Source organism: Sphaerodactylus townsendi, linkage group LG04 (genome assembly GCF_021028975.2).
Source record: "Sphaerodactylus townsendi isolate TG3544 linkage group LG04, MPM_Stown_v2.3, whole genome shotgun sequence".
NCBI classification, from domain to species: Eukaryota; Metazoa; Chordata; class Lepidosauria; order Squamata; family Sphaerodactylidae; genus Sphaerodactylus; species Sphaerodactylus townsendi.
The window spans coordinates 140,452,333-140,472,681 of NC_059428.1; the positions used below are offsets into that span (position 1 = coordinate 140,452,333).

The 20,349-nt window shown below is 48.1% G+C and overlaps 1 protein-coding gene across 1 annotated transcript in view; it reads left to right on the forward strand.

Annotated features, from left to right (window-relative positions):
* The window catches only part of GRIN2A (glutamate ionotropic receptor NMDA type subunit 2A), a 299,483-nt gene that overhangs the window by 207,122 nt on the left and 72,012 nt on the right, over positions 1-20,349 (forward strand). The window contains exon 5 of the mRNA XM_048493435.1: positions 13,753-13,867. Coding sequence (XP_048349392.1) covers positions 13,753-13,867 — 115 coding nt within the window. The remainder of the gene's footprint in view (positions 1-13,752; positions 13,868-20,349) is intronic.

Here is a 20,349-nt window from a genome sequence, read left to right on the forward strand (position 1 = left end):
GTGCTTGGGTTGTGTGTCCCTCCTGTGTGGTAGGGGTTTGGACGGGATGGCCTTTATGGTCTCTTCCAACTTTGTGATTCTATGATTCTATGATTTCCCATTCCTCCACATGAGTGGTGGGCTCTTATCTAGTGAACTGTATTTGTTTCCCTGCTCCTCCACATGAAGCCTGCTGGGTGACCTTGGGCCAATCACAGTTCTCTCAGAACTCTCTGAGCTTGATCTACATCCCAAGGTGTCTGTTGTGGGGAGAGGAAGGGAAGGCGTTTGTAAGACTCTTTGAGGCACCTTACAGTTGAGAAAAGTGGGGCATAAGTCCAAACTTCTCCTCTTCCTCCTCTTCTTGTTCTTTTACTTCTACTACTACTGCAACTCATTAATGAATTTTAATTCAGCATTTTTGCATTGGATTTTCTCTTTAAAGATTGTCCCGTTGTAGAAAAACAGGAATTCCGAGGACAGCAAACCGTGCCCCGGAAGACTAAAATGTTCCTTCGCTGATTTCTTAAAATTGCTATTTTTACTGTCAGACCTGTTCTGTTTATTCTTTTGCTCAGAGACTGCCCTGCTTGTCCAATACAGAGAACATAATGGTTTGACTTGAGTCATATCCTGAAAATCTTGGTTTCTAAGATGCTTCTGGACTCGAATCTAACTATTCTGTTCTCTGTGTTGGCAAACAGGGTTGTCTCTAAGCAGAAGAATCTAACTGTTCTACTGGAGAGCCGCAGATTGCAGATCCCTGGATGATGAAAACATCTGTGCGGCCTGTGATGAAAAGTGGTGGACTCTGAAGAACCGGGTTTGAGTCCCCACTTTTCCATATGAGCGGCGGACTCTTATCTGGTGAACTGGATATGTTTCCCTGCTCCTCCACATGAAGCCTACTACTGGGTGACCAGATCTCTCAGAATTCCCTCAGCCCCACCTACCTCCCAAGGTGTATAGTGTGGGGAGGGGAGGGGAAGGTGATTGGGAGCTGCTTTGAGACTCCTTACAGGAGAGAAAAGCAGGTATAAAACTTGTCATCTCCTCCTCCTCCTCCTCCTCTTCTTCCTCCTCCTCCTCCTCTTCCTCCTCCTGGAAACGTGCTAGAAAGACAGAGCTGAGAAAGGTGATATAGGTCAGCCTTGAAAAAGTTTGCATGCCCAGACTTTGCATAACCACCTATAGCCTATGACAAGACAAGCCCACACAGGGATCTGAACTGTATTGTTCATCTGGAAGCAAGAGCTGTTGGAATCATAGAGTTGGAAGAGACCACAACAGCCATCAAGTCCAACCCCCTGCCACGCAGGAACGCACGATCAAAGCACTCCTGACATATGGCCAGTTTCTGTTTAAAAACCTCCCAAGAAGGAGACTCCACCTCTCTCTGAGGCAGTGCATTCCATTGTCGAACAGCCCTGACGGTCAGTTCCTAGTATTTAGGTGGAATCTCTTTTCCTGCACCTTGAATCCATTACTCCTAGTCCTAGTCTCTGAGGCAGCAGAAAACAAGCTTGCTCCCTCTTCAACATGATGTCCCTTCAGATATTTAAACATAGCTATCATGTCCCGTCCCCGCCCTTAACCTTCGCTTCGCCAGACTAAACATCCCCAGCTCCCTAAGCCTCTCTTCGTAGGGCATGGATTCCAGACCTCTGACCATTTTGTTTGCCCTCCTCTGGACCTGTTTCAGCTTGTCAATATCCTTCTTAAATTGCGGTGCACAGTACTCTACGTGAGGTCTGACCAATGCAGAGTAGTGTGGTACAATTACTTCCCTCGATGTAGACACTATACTCTCATTGATGCATCCCAGAATTGCCTTGGCTTTCTTAGCTGCCATGTCACACTGCTGACTCATGTTCCGTTTGTGGTCTACTAAGACTTCCAGATCCCTTTCACATGCAGTGTTGTCAAGCCAGGTGTCACCCATCCTATATCTGTACATTTCATTTTTTTTCTGCCTAAGTGAAGCATCTAACACTTATCTCTGTTGAAATTCATTTTGTTAGATTTGGCCCGGCTCTCTGATCTGTCCAGATCGTTTTGAATTCTGACTCTGTCGTCGGGGGTATTAGCTACCCCTCCTAATTTGGTATCTTCTGTCAATCTGATTGATATACTCTGTATTTCATTATCGAAGTCATTGATAAAAATATTGAATAGCGCTTGGCCCAGGACAGGACCCTGTGGCACTCCATGTTTCTAAATATGAAACAGTTGTGAGTGACGAGAAAGACCGGTGGCATCTCCTGTTGCGGACGACTGTCTTGCTAACTCCTAATGGTTAGTTATTATTGAGCTATAAATATTGAATACCAAACTACGGGGTCCCTTTACTGTCAACCCCTCTTCCCCACGGTTTTGCAGACAAAAAGAAGAACGCACCACCCAGATTCTTCCACCCAGGCTCACCGCTTTGTAAGGCCTGTACTTTTCTGTCTTCATTCTCTCTGACACCCTCTGTTCCTCTGACTTAAAAGCCAAGGCGCTGCTCGGCGTTCAAGTGAAGGACACCCTTGAGAAGCATTACTGTAGCGCACACGTTATCCACTGTGCAAAATGAACCTGATTGGTTGCAGCATTTGAAATGACGGGCTCTGTCAATCCTGCAGGTTCGTGTTTCTGCAGTGGCGCACGTTGGCACTCAGGGGAGAGATTGTAAAATTGTAACCATCCCCTGGACATTTGATATACACATGGACACATGTGCAGAGGGCATCGTGATGTTTTTAGGACCGGGGGAGGGGGGTACCCCTTTTAAAAAATATAAAACCTGGTACTGAACATCTCCAGATTTCTTTTTACCTGTGTGATCACATCGTGTTGAAGCATCAGGATGGTTCCTGACTAGAACTGGGCTGTTTCAATAGGAGTGTAGTGTCTAGATCAGTGTTTCCCAACCTTTTCGAGGTCAGGGTACCCTTGACCTCACTCTTCATATCTCACGGTACCCCTGCCGCCACCCTCCACCTTCCCCTCCCATTGCCCCTGCTTGCCACATCCCCCGCCTTCCCCTCCCAGGGTGAAGGGAAGCACTGGGGGTGGGGGTGGCTGCTGACCTTGTGGCAGGCCCTGCCCCATGGGCCAGCTCCATGTCCTTCCTGGCACCGGTAGGAGACACCACAAAGATGGGGGGGGGGGTAGTGTTGCCGCGGTACCCCTGGGACATGCTCACGGCACCCCAGGGTACCACGGAACTCTGGTTGAGAATGGCTGGTCTAGATCGAGGGATGTCATTATACCTCTCTTTTCTGCATTGGTTAGACCTCACCTGGAATGCTGTGTCCTGTTCCAGGGCAGCACAATTCAAGAAGGCTATTGACAAGCTGGAACGGGTCCAGAGGAGGGCGACCAAAATGGTCAAAGGTCTGGAATCCATGCCCTATGCCTATGAGGAGAGACTTACGGAGCTAGTTTGGTGTTTAGTTTGGTGAGGAGAAGGTTTAGTTTGGTGAGAAGAAGGTTAAACTGCCCAGAGCCCTTTTGGGATGGGGCGGTATACTGAATTTAATTACAAATACAAATACAAAACCTTTAATGGCATATAAAGAGTGGTAAAATACAGATTATGTTAAAACCAATTGACTAAAATTTACACAAAGGTTTCACTCTTGATCCAAGTGCCTTTGTTAAAAACCTGGCAACTGATTCAGTAGTGTGGGGATGATGGTCACTAAGCAGGTGTGAAACTATTTCCTTGTCTGATCTCACTGAAAATTTCTTCAAGATGGCCTCGAGAAAAAGCAACCGATAGACTGCCAAATCTTTGCAATGAAGGAGCACGTGTTCAGTTGTTTCGGGTAGGCCCGCTGCACAGGAACAAGTCCTGTTCTCCTGTGGGATGCCATGATATCTGCCTCTTGTTTGGGCAGTCGGTAACACATTTAGCCGAGCAAGCATAAAATATCTGCGGAGATGTGGATTGATTAAATTACTCATATATTTAGCCATAAAACCCGGCAATGGTGGTGAAATGCCATAAAATGTGGGAGAACAAGTTCTGCAGGCTCCAGCTGTGAGAAGCTGCCCTTCAATGTCAAGAGTACGTTGTTTCAAAACTCCAGCCTGTCTTTCGTCCATCAGTAGGAGTTGGTCAAAAGATACACCTATGTTGTTTATTTGCTTGATGAATTTTGGTGTGCCAGGTGGAGTGGAAGTGAATTAAGCAACAGAAAATATGTGAGACTGCCGAGAGGGCTCTATAATGAAGGCGAAGCCAGTATATAAACAAAGAGAGCCAAACCAGGGAAAAAATTGTCTCGGCTCGGTTTCTAAAACAAAGAGCGATACGTGACTGAGTTTGGAAGACCCAATAAAGCGAAGAAACAAAAGATTGAATACTCTCTAATTTCTCAGCGGTTTTTGCTCCCCAGATTGGAGCTCCGTAAAGTAAGTGTGGCAGTAGTTTTAACTGAAAAACTTCCATTGCGGCAGGAAAAAATTGACCGCCTCTGGTGTGAAAAAATCTGGATATTGCCAACACTTTGATTTTACTTGTATTGAGAGTCTGGTGGATATGAGAGGTCCAGGTTAAGGAATGATGGAAGGTGATTCCTAAATATCTGTATGAATGGACCTGTTCAATCAATGTACCGTTTATTTTCCACGTGCTGAGTTTTTTTGAATTGAAAAAAGATCAGCACTTTGGATTTGTTATAATTAATCGACAGGGCACTGTTTGTGCAGTGCGTCGCAAAGGCTTGAAGTAGTCTTTGCAGGCCCACCTTGGACCGAGACAGTAACACAGTGTCGTCTGCATAGAGAAGTGCACATGTGGGTCTTTGTCCCAAAATGGGTGCGTGACTTTCAGTCTGAGATAAATGAGGAGCAAGGTCGTTTAAATAAAGATTGAACAGGAGAGGAGCAAGAATACAACCCTGCTTGACTCCCTTGTTAGAAACTATAGGTGAAGTTAGGCGGCCCGCACGATCACAACGAACTTGACAGGTAGTTGAGGAATACAACTGGCGAATAAGAAACAGTAATCTCTGGTCTATTCCCAACACAGTCAATTTTTCCCACAGCTGATTCCTGGGGATAGAGTCGAATGCGCATTTCAAATCTAGGAAAGCCGCAAGGAGTTTCCCACCCTTGGGGTGGCAATATTTCTCCGCCAAATGGTTTAAAACCAGACAATGGTCAAGGGTGGATTTACCTGTGGCATATCCTATCTGTTCTGGGCCTAGCACTGAAGAGGACCAGGCAGTGAGACGTATCATAAGGTACCTTGCGTAAAGCTTACTAGCCACTGAAAGCAAGCTTATGGGGCGATAGTTAGATGGATTTGATGGATCGCCTTTTTTATGTAGAGGTACAATGATAGCTTCAGTCCAATGCTTAGGGATACAGCCACTGTTGTTAATTTTGGTAAACAGGGATGAATTTAATTAATCAATTAATCAATTAATTGATGATAGTGATAATGATGATGATAGCCATGTTTAGATATCTGATATTTGAAGAGATGTCACATAGGAGAGGGAGCAAGCTTGTTTTCTGCTGCCTCAGAGAGTAGGACCAGGAGTAATGGGTTCAAGGTGAAGGAAAAGAGATTCCACCTAAACCTCAGGAAAAAACCTCCTGACGGTCAGGGCTGTTTGACAGTGGGATGCACTGCCTTTGGAGTGTGGTGGAGTCTCCTTCTTCGGAGGTTTTTAAACAAAGGCTGGATCAGTATATGTCGGGAGTGCTTTGATTGTGCGCTCCTGCATGGCAGGGGAATTGGACTTGATGCCCCTTGGGGTCTCTTCCAACTCTATGATGCTATGAACGTGTTCTACAGTAGGCAAGGTGGATGGTGTGAGAGTTTAGCCCCCTGCCGCCGTGTTTCACTTCTCGCTCTCCCTGTACAGAAAGGTCTTCCTTGAAGGTCCTGCTCACAGTGACCACATTTTGTGCCCGTTAGGAAGCGCGGTTGCATCTTGCCAGCGAAACCGAAGTGATGGGATTCCCTCCCTGTGGAGGTTCCTCTTGGGACCCCTTCGACGGCATCCAGGGCTGAGCTCCTTAAGCAGAATGTTTCAGGCGATTTGGGGGGGGGGGGTCTTCTGGCTTTTGCTTCTGCTGCAGTTTCTGTCTGTGCCTTCCAGGCTCATTTGGCTGCTGCTCTTCTGCCCTCATTTGCTTTGGTTCCCCCCTCCCCACGCCGTTCTTTGGATGGTTGGATTCCAGCTATTCCCTTTGCCATTCGTCAGTTTATTTCCATGCCGTGTTCTTGCCGTGCCAAAAGACGGAGCCGAAGCGCCAACATCCATTTGAACAGGACATATTTGCAGCGTGGGCAGAAGCCTGGAACTCCTTGCAGCCCCTCCCTGGGAGAGCAAGCTGACAATAAGTCTGTTTGTGACCAAAATATAGCTTCTAGGCTACCTGGAAATGCACATTTGGGCAAGATCCCCCCCCCCCCTGATATTAACATAACTGGCCACAAGGTGTCTCCATTGCTTTGCAAAATGTAACTTGGGGGGAAAGGGGGGGGGGCGGCCTTATATGTTATAATAAAACATTAAGTGAGATAAAGAGATTTAACATGATTGGGTCTTGACTATCTGACGTCTCTGTAGAAGCCTGGCCCAAAATATGCCAGGAGCTGAGATGGGCAATCCAAATAGGCCCCCAAGTACATAAATCACAAGCCCAAACCCCTGGGGAAGAAGAAGTAAAAAGAAGAAGAAGAGTTTGGATTTACATCCCCCCTTTCTCTCCTGCAAGGAGACTCAAAGGGGCTGACAATCTCCTTGTAAGCAGCAGTGGCCTAGTGGTTGAGAGCAGGTATACTGGAGGAACCGGGTTTGATTCCCCGCTCTGCCGCTTGAGCTGTGGAGGCTTATCTGGGGAATTCAGAATAGCGTAATAGCCTGTGCACTCACACACACGCCAGCTGGGTGACCTTGGGCTAGTCACAGTTCTTGGGAGCTCTCTCAGCCTTCCCCCAACTCACAGGGTGTTTGTTGTGGGGGGGGAAGGGAAAGGCGTTTGTAAGCCCTTTTGATAAGGGGGGATATAAATCCAATTCTTCTTCTTCTTCTTCTTCTTCTTCTTCTTCTTCTTCTTCTTCTTCTTCTTCTTCTTCTTCTTCTTCTTCTTCTTCTTCTTCTTCTTCTTCCCCTTCCCACCCACAACAAATATCCTGTGAGGCTGGTGGGGCTGAGAGAGCTCCGAAGAACTGTGACTAGCCCAAGGTCACCAGCTGGCATGTGTTGGAGTGCACAAGCTAATCTGGTTCACCAGATAAGCCTCCACAGCTCAAGTGATCTCCTGTGGCAATGGATCAGGCAGATCTCTCCCTCTCTGACTTTTCTGCCCTTGATGGGGCCATGGATCCAGCACCCGAGACAGATACCAGACTGCTTCCTGCCCCCTATTCCGACAATGCTACTACTTTTTTGGCTCTTATGTCGATGGTGAAAGCTGGCCTCCCTAGCTTAGGAAAGGCAGCGATTTTGTCTGATCTGCTTTTCAGTTGTCTTAATCATCTCTTCTGAAAGCTTGACTTGTTGGTTATCGAATTGCACTGGGTTCTGAATCGCCCGGGGCTCTTTAGAAGCACAGGTGAGAATTCCTCCACGGGAGGTGCAGACTTGACACATGGGACACCTTGGGTGACAGTTTGCCTTCCGTGACCCGCCCTTCTCCAGCCCTGGATACCCTGAGAAGGTCTGGAAGACCCCAGCCTGGCCAGAGCGTCCGGACTCTTCTCTGAGGCCTTCGTGACATGGAGTCTTCCAACTCTATGCTTCATAGTCCATGAACATCTGGGGCGCCAGAGTTGGACACCCCTGATTGAGGGCAAGCACAAAGCTAAATAAGTAAGCTGGCATTTATATTGCTTTAGCCATATGAGGCTGCATTAGCATTTATATAGCATTTTCAGCATTCGAAGGACTTCAAATGCATAATTTTATTGTGATTCTTGCAATAGTTGTGATCCTTGCGGTTGTGGAGCAGTGCAGAGTGCTGATTGGCTAGCCTTTTAAGCCGCTGCATAGCAGCCCCTTCCGTGATCACACACATCTCTGCAGTGGGCTGACAATTAAGGAAGCTACCCTTTTCAATGACCCCACGCATCTGCTGACTGGCTAGTCCTTGCAACAATCATGTAGCCGTTCCTTTCCGTGATGGCAACTATCGTTGCAAAATCCTGATTGGCTATTGTTTCTAAAAGTCATGTAGCCACTCCTTTCTGTTATCTCACCCACCTGTGCAGGGTTCTGATTGGCTGACACTTGAAGCAATCACGTAGGCTGCTCCTTTTCATGACCCCACCCATCTGTACAGAGGGCTGATTGGCTAGTGCTTAACTATGACATAATCCACCTTCACAGAGTGCTGATTGGCTGGCTTCCTCACCTAGAGAAGTATGTCAAGCTATGAGATACAAACATCATACATTCTTGTTTAAGGGTGATGTACATGTTGTAGTAATTATACAGTAACACTAATAGACTTCCACATTAGCAGGAACATAGTGGAACAAAGAGGAATAAAAGGCTAAAAATCTTTATTTTTACATGTTTATTTTACTACTCCATTGTTCTCCTGATGAGAGCTCAAAGCAACTTAGGTCATTCTGCTCTTTTCCCAGTTATGTGTGAGTCTCCCAATGGGCTGGGCTGGGGTCAGGCCATTTCTCATCCAAGACAGCTGATCGGTACTTGGGAAAACAGAAGACCTTTGTGACAGTGTCTAGCCCAAGATAGCACATTCTTCATGCTTAGCTGCTCGCAAGCATCTGGAAGCTCCCAGCTGATCGACACGGCAAATGGATGCTTGATTGAGTTTGATTCTTAAGTTCTTAAGATAAATGTAGGCAGGAAAAAATGAGATGCATAGATATGGGATGGCTTGCCAAAGGGATCTGGGAGTCTTAGTAGACCACAAACTGAACATGAGTCAGCAGTGCGATGCAACGGCCAGGAAGGCCAATGTGATTCTCAGCTGTATCAATAGGAGAATAGTGTCTAGACTGAGCGATGTAATTGTACCACTCTACTCTGCATTGGTTAGACTTCACCTGGAATATTATGTACAGTTCTGGGCATCGCAATTCAGGGTTGATATTGACAAGCTGGAACGTGTCCAGTGGAGGGCAACCCAAATGGTCAAAGGTCTGGAATCCACGCCCCACGAGGAGAGGCTTAGGAAACTGGGGATGTTTAGTTTGGTGAAGAGAAGGTTAAGGTGTGACATGTTTGCCATGTTTAGATATTTGAAGGGATGTTATGTTGGTGAGGGAGCAAGCTTGTTTTCTGCTGCTTCAGAGACTAGGACTAGGAGTATTGGGTTCAAGGTGAACGAAAAGAGATTCCACCTAAACATCAGTAAAAACTTCCTGACAGTGAGGGTTGTTGGACAGTGGAATTCACAACCTCGGAGTGTGGCGGAGTTTCCTTCTTTGGAGGTTTTTAAACCAAGGCTGGATGAACATATGTCGGGGGTGCTTTGATTGTGTTTTCCTGCATTGCAGGGGGTTGGACTTGATGACCTTTGCGGCTTCTTCAAACTTTCTATGATTCTATGATTCTCAGAATCGGTACTCTAATCCACCCCCAGACAGCATCACTTTCAATGGTGTTTAAACTAGGAAGCCCAGATTCTCCTTTTAAATCCACCTTAAAGGGAGAATCTGGGGTCCCCAGTTAAAACAACATTGAAAGTGATGCTGTTTTGGGGTGGATTCTCCCCCACCCTGAAACAGCATCACTTCCAATGTTTAAACTGGGGACCTCACATTCTCCCTTTAAATCCATGCCGAAGGGGGTGTATTTAAAAGGAGAATCTGGAGGAATTTGGGAGGTGTCTGCTGTCAGGGGTGCAATTGTTAAGCCAGCAGCACCAAAAATTCAGGGTATTTTTAGGAGACTCTCCTTACAATACCACCCAAGTTTGGTGAAGTTTGGTTCAGGGGGGTCCAAAGTTATGGACCCTCAAAGGTGTAGCCCCCATTTCCTATTAGCTCCCATTGGAAACAATGGGGGATGGGGCACCCCCTTTGCGAGTCCATAACTTTAGACCCCCTGAACCAAACCTCACATAACTTGTGTGGAATCATCAGGAGAGTCTCCAAAAAAATCCCTGAAATTTTGGTGCTGCTAGCCTAAAAATTGCGCCCCCTGTAGGCCAAAAACTGAAAAAACACTAAAAAATCAAAAAACCCCAAACGAACCTGAAATATTTTTGTGGGCCCCCCATGTGTACACCCAGTGCAATGTGCACCCCCGATCCCCTGGTAGCTACGCCTCTGCTCTAGCATGTTTGTTGCTGCTCTGTGTTGTGTGTTAATATACTGGTGTAAAATGTGTGAGGTGCCGCTGTTGTGAGTGGAGAAGCAGCCACCCCATTGGTGGGAAATTAGTGACCAAAAGGGAGTGCTTTGTGACAGAAGAGAAAGAGGAACAAAGATTCTGGAGCAGGGGTCTGCAACCTGCGGCTCTCCAGATGTTCATGGACTACAAATCCCATCAGCCCCTGCCAGCATGGCCAATTGGAGAGCCACAGGTTGCAGACCCCTGTTCTGGAGAGGTTACACTCTGGTGTAGACAATATGGCCTATTCCAAAAAAAACCAATATCTCAGCAATGGTTCAGGAGTCAGGACATTCTTTTATGTCAGGGGAACATGGCACATCTGTTGGCCAGATATTGAAACCCAAAAATCTTGTACCTGGGAAGGGGATCAGAGCAGAATCCAGAACCGTTTCAGGTTTGGGCAGCATCTCATCGCTTCTGGAAGATCTCAGACAGATCTAGGCAAAAGTTTAACTGTTGAGAAAGAGCATCCTAAAAAATCCATCACCAGCTCTGGAAATAGCCCTGCTCTGAAATTACTGGATAAGATCTCGGAAGAATTTATTTCAAGCCCTCGGTGCCGTATCTGTGGATCAAATATAGCTGCTCTCCCTTACCACCCCTCCCCGCCCTCAGTTGCTCGAGAACAAGACAAGGCATAGATTGGAACGATCAGTTAGTGGCGTGAAACCGAGTACAGACTTAACAGCTTTTTCGGCCTTGAGAAATTGCAGCTCGGTTGCCACTTTCTATACTTTCTGTACTTGCTGGCATGTAATACGTCATTTCTATACTTTCTGTACTTCCTGTTGGCCCCCACTGAAACAAATTACAGGCATATCTACAGAGGTGGGATCCAGCAGGTTCTCACAGGTTCCCGAGAGTAGGTTACTAATTATTTGTGTGTGCCGAGAGGGGGTTACTAATTGGTGATTTTGCCACGTGATTTTTGCCTTAGTTACGCCCCTCCTCTCAGCAGTACCGCGCAGAACTTGAAGCAGTCTAGCAGGAGGTGCGCCTATGTTCATTCATTTCCTGCCCAAGGACTGGCGCAGCGGCTGCGTCCTTGCCACAGCCCCGCCCAGGAATGCCCCGCCCCCAGAATGCCCGGTCACGCCCCCGTTGTGCCCTGCCCAGCCCCATTGGTGCTATGCCACAGTTTGAATCCCACCACCATGGGAACCTGTTACTGAAATTTTTGGATCCCACCACTGCATATCTATGCACTGCAGAGATAGGAAAATACTGTGATGTGTTGATGCTTTATAGCAGAGGTCTCCAACATGGTGCCCGTGGATGCCAAGCCATGTTCCTGGTGGCCACCAAGAATTTTTAGAAAGTGTGGCCTGGTAGAGCTTTTGCCCAGCAAGGCTTCTAATGCGCCATTGTGGATTTGGTTGGTGGTACAGATTTTTTCACAACCTTCCTTTGTCAACAGCTGCCACTATAGTGTGAAGTTCTTCACTGTGACTGAAACGAATCTGTCGCTGCCATTTTGTGGCCGACTCCACCTCGTTCAGCAGCCATTTTGTGGCTGCACTCAGAATTCCAAAGGTGCCCACAGGCTCCAAAAGGTTGGGGCCCTCTGCTTTATAAGAAGCCGTATTAAGGGGTCGAGCGGCCAAGCATGTAGCGGTTCACTGGCAACGCGATGGCGTCATGCTCCTTAGAACATCGTACACGCTGGCCTTGGACTCCAGTCATGTGCCATCAGCTTCTGCTCGTGGCAGGATGGAGGATGCTTTGGGGTGGGCCGAGACCAGAATCCATCCTTGGGGTCTTGCCAGATCCTATTTCCTAGTCAGCCAGTCAGGACCTTTACTCACCTCTGTCCAGACATTGACTCTTGTAGCACAATCCTCTCCAGCCCTGCTTTGGTCTGACATTACAGTAACGCCGCTTTGTGTATACAAAACTAAGCCGTTCCAGTCACTCCAGGAGCAGCAGTGGCGCAGGAGGTTAAGAGCTCATGTATCTAATCTGGAGGAACCGGGTTTGATTCCCCGCTCTGCCACCTGAGCTGTGGAGGCTTATCTGGGGAATTCAGATTAGCCTGTACACTTCCACACACGCCAGCTGGGTGACCTTGGGCTAGTCACAGCTCTTCAGAGCTCTCTCAGCCCCACCAACCTCACAGGGTGTTTGTTGTGAGGGGGGAAGGGCAAGGAGATTGTAAGCCCCTTTGAGTCTCCTGCAGGAGAGAAAGGGGGGATATAAATCCAAACTCCTCCTCTTCTTCTTCTTCTTCCATGCTCAGTACCTGTTTAGGGTTAGGACAAGAAGCTTCATCCGCCTGTTAACAACCCCCCAACTTTTCCTTTTGTTCCTAAAATCGGCCCTGGTCTGAAATGGTCTCATCGATTCCCTTTTTGACCGCTTGTTCTTCACACTGAGAAAAGCTGCACGGGCAGTTCTTTCTGGTCAGGGATCAGACAGCGAATAGGATGTTGAATAAGAGCTGATAAATTTACCGCGTTCAGTTTTGTTGCCTTCAGAAATACAGGGACCCGACGTATTTTTCTAGACGCTCGTATCTTTTTTGCATTCTGCCAACATGCAGGTGGGATTGGGGGGGGGGCGGGGGGGGGGAGGGAGTCACTTTCCTGCAATAACGGACATACAATTTTTTTGCAAAGCAGATTCAAATTATTATTTTGGATTATGTGTGCCCACCCCGGAACGTCACTCCATGCCCCCGCCACGGTCTGGCCATGCCGCTGCCCTGTCCGGGGCATCGCACCCCCCCAGTCCCATTGGCGCGACGCCACTGCAGTGGACTTAATCGCACATTGTGATTCCTTTTCAAAAGCACTATAGTTCTCTAAATAGTGCAAGGCAGATATGAAGCCTGGATGTGTTTTCGGGTGAATTACTCATTACATACTTTCGGTTTAATGGTGCCTCAGTTCTCTTATCCAACCATTGCTCCCGCCTCTCCCCGTAAATACTTCTACCCACGATATACTTGGACTTTGCCATCTTTGAAGCTGTTGTTGATATCAGGGAAGGGATAATGTTTTGGATCCTTCTGCCTGTTTGGGACGTTTATCTTGTCATAGCAAATGTGACAGTTTTGCACTGTGGGCAGAAAATCGCCGCTCATTCCTGCAATTTGTTCCAGTCGTATTGCCCCTCTGAGTTAGATGAGAGACTAAGGAGCAGGGTGCCGTTTCAATCCGAGCCGGGTCTACGCAATATTTTGGCTGGCCTTTCAAAGGATGCCTTCCCAGCGCCTCTGGCCCGCTTGTTCGCCCTGGCTCGGGAACGAAGCATTGTTGATCTTAAAGTGGGACTCATTCCCAAACACAGACACGGAGGATTTGGTTTTGGCCCAAAAAAACCCCCCGGTCTCTGTGGCGAAGGGAGGATTTATAGCATGTGTTTCATCGGCGTTAATCCAATGACTGAATTAGCTTGCTCGTTAATTGTTGGACAGCTCATTAATTCTCCCTTTGAACGTTTCTTTTCTGTCCAGCTTTATGATGAATGTGACCTGGGAAGCGAAGGACTTATCCTTCACCGACGACGGCTACCAAGCGCACCCCAGACTGGTGGTCATTGTGCTGAACCAGACGCGGGAGTGGGAGAAGGTGAGGCTGACCCTGAAGGAGACTCAAGGCAGGGGCTGGGTTTCTTATTCCCTGAGGTTCTCTGCGGGTTTTGCACAGGGGGAAAAAGATGTACAGGGTTAAGGCGGTTTGGGCCTCCTGGAAAGCAATGGAAATCTTGCAGGCAGGGACGCTTCAATCTTCATCAACGCCGTGCTTGCAAAACGAACGTGCTCAGTTTGCGAGAGCAGCAGTGGCGTAGGAGGTTAAGAGCTCGTGTATCTAATCTGGAGGAACCGGGTTTGATTCCCAGCTCTGCCGCCTGAGCTGTGGAGGCTTATCTGGGGAAATTCAGGTTAGCCCAGGGGTAGGGAACCTGCGGCTCTCCAGATGTTCAGGAACTACAATTCCCATCAGCCTCTGTCAGCATGGCCAATTGGCCATGCTGGTAGGGCTGATAGGGAACAGGCTCTATCTGAAGGCTGGTTCATAGGGTTAGCCTGTGCACTCCCACACACGCCAGCTGGGTGACCTTGAGCTAGTCACAGCTCTTCGGAGCTCTCTCAGCCCCACCTACCTCACAGGGTGTTTGTTGTGAGGGGGAAGGGCAAGGAGATTGTAAGCCCCTTTGAGTCTCCTGCAGGAGAGAAAGCGGGGATATTAATCCAAACTCCTCCTCCTCCTCCTCCTCCTCCTCCTCCTCCTCCCCCTCCTCCTCTTCTTCTTCTTCTTCTTCTTCTTCTTCTTCTTCTTCTTCTTTTTCTTCTTCTTCTTCTTCTTCTTCTTCTTCTTCTTCTTCTTCTTCTTCTTCTTCTTCTTCTTCTTCTTCTTCTTCTTCTTCTTCTTCTTCTTCTTCTGATTTGTTTGTGATTTGAAGCACTCCATCGTTCAAATACAGTTGCATCTGCACGCTTCTCCGTGTGTAGCCCACCTGTATTTGAATATGGGGGGTTGGTGGGAATTGCGTGTGTTGTGGTGTGGAGTCTTCAGTTTGGCAGGCTGACAAAAAAAACCCCCTACAGTTCCCATCATTCACATGAACCCATGAGGCTGCCTTATCAATTTCAATTTCAATAAGCCTTTATTGGCATACAGAACACACAATATAAATACAGTTAAAATTACTAGATAAAACTTCACACTGGATCATAAGTTCAGTTCGCAAACCTCAGCCAGAAACTTTGCCACTACGAGACAACAGTCAAGGTCATTACAGTTTAAGAGCATATTTACTTGATCAAGCTCTGTAAGGGTTTTCCTAGAGTCAATGATTTGTAATAATAAGCTGGATCTTGGATTCTGGTAAAGTGGGCAGTGGAGGAGAATGTGCGCAATGGAATCCAACTGCCCTGGACTGCAGGGGCAAAGCCTCTTATCGTTTGGTAGACCCTTGAGTCTTCCTCTAGGGAGCGGGGATGGCATAATGTTAAATCTAGCCAGCATAGGCTCTCCTATATATAGGGCTGGTAAGCGCTGCAATATAGTAGGCTGAGGCTGCCTTATACAACAACAACAGCCTTTATTGGCATACAAAAACAAAAAAAATTACAGATATGTATAATAAAGAGAAATTACAAGCGAGGAAAAAAACCCGATTAGAAATTGCTAATCTCAAAAATGAAATTTGCAACGTTCTCACAAAAAAGCGCCTCAGAACTATTCCGGAGATATGGAATTTTATAACACTCTTGCCATTGGGAACACTGCAAAACAAAAATGGAGTTCATATATTCATCTGTCTTATCGTATTTGGGCCATACAAACAGAGAATGGTCAAGTGTTTCGACAGCAACCAAATCACAAGAACAAACCCTTTTAGCACATTCCACATTTGTGTATCTCCCATCCTAAAAAGATGATGGTATCACATTACATTGTGTGGTAGCTAAGGCTCTCCTCTGAGTGGGGTTAATCAAGATGCAAAGGTGTTCTCCCATAATTCCACGCTCACATGGAAGCTGCCTTTGGCCCATTGTCAGACCATTGGTCTATCAAAATCAGATTGGCAGCCGCTCTCCAGATGTCAGGCCTGGCTCCTGCTGGGCGTGGCATCTCATGACAAGAGTCAAGGCTGCACAAGGGCTTCTTATCAGTAGCCTGGGGCCTGGATGCTTTCTCTATTGCTTTGTAACTAGTGAATCAGGCAAGCCTTCCCCCCTTATCTTCCCGGGGAAGGGAGGGAGACTGTTGTGGCTTGAAGTTGCATAACAATGTTGCTTTCTCACTGTCTTTTCTTATGTGGATCGTTTTGGGAATGGATGGGAGGGTGGGGGACTGTTTGAAGGAGCAATGTTTTGAGATATATACTGGGGACAGAGGACAGAGCGCCAGCTCTGGCTTCCAGAACCTTAGGATCTGACACAGTTCAACAAAGCTCTTGAAATATTCCTGAGTCTTACTTATTGACTAGAGTAACAGACCCTTACACCACGGTCTTAGGCTGAGGTTTTTCACTTAAGAACATAAGAACATAAGAAAGAGCCTGCTGGATCAGACCAGAGTCCATCTAGTCCAGCACTCTGCTACTCGCAGTGGCCCACCAGGTGCCTTTGGGAGCTTCCATGCAGGATGTGAAAGCAATGGCCTTCTGCTGCTGCTGCTCCCGAGCCCCTGGACTGTTAAGGCATTTGCAATCACAGATCAAAGAGGATCAAGATTGGTAGCCATAGATCGACTTCTCCTCCATAAATCTGCCCAAGCCCCTTTTAAAGCTATCCAGGTTAGTGGCCATCACCTATCTAGACACTTCACCTCTTTCCAGGCCCTTTTTAGGTGCCTGGGAATGAGCCTAGGACGTTCCAAGTGCCAAGCAGGAGCTCTTCCACTAAGCCGCAGTCCTTCCCCTGCCAGGAATTGCGGTTGGGAAAGATGGGGGAGAATAATTTGCGGGCAAGCTAGGTTTCAAGAGCCCCTCCCTAGACCACCTAACTTTCCCTGCCCTTTTAGAAGGAAAAATGTTGTGTCCTGGGGGAAGAGCTGATGGGGGAGGAAGGCACGGCCAATTTTGAGAGTGCAACAGACGCACTTGCAAGTTGAACATGTCGGGATCTGCCCAGTGTTGCTCGCAGGACCTGAGACCAGATCTTGGTCCTGGAGAGATCTAAGACAGAGGTGTCCAACTCTGGCGCTTCAGATGTTCATAGACTACAATTCCCATCAGCTCCTACTGGCATAACCAGTTGGGAACTGTAGTCCATGAACAACTGAAGCGCCAGAGTTGGACACCCCTGATCTAAGAGATGGGGAAGGTGGAGGGGTCAGGGTGGGCGTGAGTGGTTTGTGCACTGGAGGAACCCCTGGGGAGGAGAGGAGGAGGGAGAAAAAGTTCAAGATTTGAACTCCCGGCACTATGACCCAGTGGTGGGATTCAAATAATTTAACAACTGGTTGTTTACAAGCACCATTTAAACAACCGGTTCTGCCGAAGTGGTGCGAACCGGCTGAATCCCACCGCTGCCGAAGTCCCTATGGGAGAAATGTCCTGTCAATCTCGCAGAAGTGCGTCCGGTGCCATGTCTTCCTCCGCTGGAAGGCAGGTGCTGTTTTCAGTGCTGACCTCTGGCTGCATCTGGCCAGGCAAGCCGAAGCTTTTAGCTTTCAAAGGGGCTTGGACAGATTGATGGAGAAGTCGATCTATGGCTGCCAATCTGGATCCCCCTTGAGCTGAGATTGCAAATGCCTTAGCAGACCAGGTGCTCGAGAGCAGCAGCAGCAGAAGGCCATTGCTTTCACCTCCTGCCTGAGCTCCTGAGCTCCCAAAGGCACCTAGTGGGCCACTGCGAGTAGCAGAGTGCTGGACTAGATGGACTCTGGTCTGATCCAGCTGGCTCTTTCATATGATCTTAAGCCAGGGGAAAAGGGTGAGTGACAGTTTAGTGGCGCTGATATCCAGCAGAATCCGTGCTTTCTGGCGATCAGGAAGGTGGATTTAGTTTGCCAACTGTGCAAGCTTCAGAGAGACATCATATTGCAGCACAAACAATACAGCTGCTTCTCACGTTACTGAGGCATTGAACTGCCCAAGAGCCTGCAGCTGAAGCAGTTGCTGAGTAGGTCCAGGGCTTTCCAGCATTTAAGATCTCCAGCCCCATGCTGGCAAGTGCCAGGAGGTTTTGGGCACCACATGGGGAGGGCGGAGTTTCACGAGAAAGTAGCTTCCTGGTGACACTCTAGGAATTTCCAGGAGTCTGTGTGGTGAAGACATCGAGTCTAGGGGAAGTCCCTAGAGTTACAAAAGGTGGCCGCTCTCAGAGAAATGCTGCATGTGAGTGTGGTATGATTCAAAAAAGAACGGAATACTTTTGCAATGACCTAAGAGACCCCACGCTTGTGGAAAGCCAGCATATTGAGGGAAGGGGCTGAATCTTCTTTGCAATGCACTTGTTTTTTGGGGTGTTGTGTGGTTTCCAGGCTGTATGGCCTTGTTCCAGTAGCATTTTCTCCTGACGTTTCGCCTGCATCTGTGGCTGGCATCTTCAGCCACAGATGCAGGCGAAATGTCAGGAGAGAATGCTGCTAGAACACGGCCATACAACCCGGAAAACCTACAACGCCTTAGTGATTCTGGCCGTGAAAGCCTTCGATGATACACTTGCTTTTTGTTTGCAGAGGCTTTTTTTGCGTTTTGGCGAAAGGGGGCCCAGCTGACTTCTTCTAAACCCTCCCAGGGTTATAGTCTCTGAAGAAGGATGGTAGTTTAGCTCAGCTACAAGGATCAGGGCTCCCCACCCCCAACCCCCCCACCGGCAGTTCCCTCTTTAAGAGGCTGACTTGAGTTCAGCGCCTCCTGTTTTTTTTTTCTTTGTTTCAATGCATTTTCAAATAACAGTATGAACAGTGATCATCGATTAAAACACAATGCCGGCTGCTCAGGGCCGATGTGCATTTGAACGGACTGCTCCTTTTTCTTTTTACTGTTCCTGCAATTTTTACCGCCGTGCAGTCTGCGGTCGCAGGTCTCAGCCCGGTGGCACCCGCTGGTGAAAGCCAGTGCATCTGAGGGTCAAATGCCATCGTTGGCACCCCTTTCTTTCCTTCCACCCCAAAGTTGCGGCCGCTGGGCATTAGCCTTCCCCCTTTGCGTGGAGTGTGGTCCCCTTTGAACCCTGGCATTTCATTTCCCAGCGACGGCCAGCAGCGTGGAAAGGTTTTGCTTTGAATTCAATTTAGTTCTCAATTAATTTGCCGTTGCGGCTTGGCCACGTCTTTGGCGAGAGCTCTGCGCCGTTTATTAATCTCATATGTAACTCAGAGGGAAGGGGGTAGAGAGAGAAGCCGAGCACTGCTGGACACATTGAATGATTTCTATATTCCCTTTACTGTATTATTCCTGGCCTAAATCATTCTCTCTCTCTCTCTCTCTCTCTCTCTCTCTCTCTCTCCTCTCTCTCCCCTCTCTCTCCCCTCTCTCTCTCTCCCTCTCTTCTCTCTCTCTCTCTTTCTCTCTCTCCTCTCTTCCCCCCTCTCTCTCCCCCCCTCTCTCCCCCTCTCTCTCTCCCCCCTCTCTCTCCCCTCTCTCTCTCCCCTCTCTCTCCCCTCTCTTCTCTCTCTCTCTTTCTCTCTCTCCTCTCTCTCTCTCTCCTCTCTCTCCTCTCTCTCTCTCTGCCCCCCTCTCTCTTCTCTCTCTCTCTCTTTTTCTCTCTCAGTTCTTTCCCTCCAGTGCTCAAGGGCTGTTTTGGCTTGTAGAGAGTGGGAAATTTTTTCCATATGGGCCATAATTAAAACTGAAGAGTGTTAACTCACTGGAATCGTGATTCTTGGTGCATAATGACTGCAATGTTCAAGAATGCGTGTGTGTGGAGGGGTGTGTGTGAGATTTCAAGGGCATAGTCTTGTATCAGAGGCCTCTTAACAAATGTGGCAAAATATCATTCACTCTTATTGAGTGGGGCTTATACAGATTCACGGGGGATGGGTCTTTGAATGGCAGCTGGCCATGATGTCTGAAGGAAACCTCCCCATTCAGAGGAAGTCAATCTCAGAGGAAGGCTTCTACCTCTGTGCCCTGTTGGTGACCCTCCAGAGGAAGTGGTTGGCCACTGTGGAGGTGGGATGGGGGACTAGGTGGACCTTCACTGGTCTGATCCAGCAGGGCTCTTCTGAGGTTCTTATCAGGGGGAAGGTCTTGGCTTCTATGCCCTGTTGGTGACCCTCCAGAGGAAGTGGTTGACCACTGTGGAGGTGGGATGGGGGACTAGGTGGACCACTGGTCTGATCCAGCAGGGCTCTTCTGAGGTTCTTATCGGAGGAAGGCCTTGGCTTCTACGCCCTGTTGGTGACCTTCCAGAGGAAGTGGTTGGCCACTGTGGAGGTGGGATGGGGGACTAGGTGGACCTTCACTGGTCTGATCCAGCAGGACTCTTCTTTCTTATAATGTGTTATACTGAATGAATGATGAGAGAACACATCTGTTGGGGGCTCCTGCCAGTAGGAGGATTCAGGCTGTAGGGTTAGGTCGGGGTATCTGAAGGATGAGGAAACACTGTTGGTTTTGGAGATGGGTTGGGGGTTGGTTTCCAGAAGGT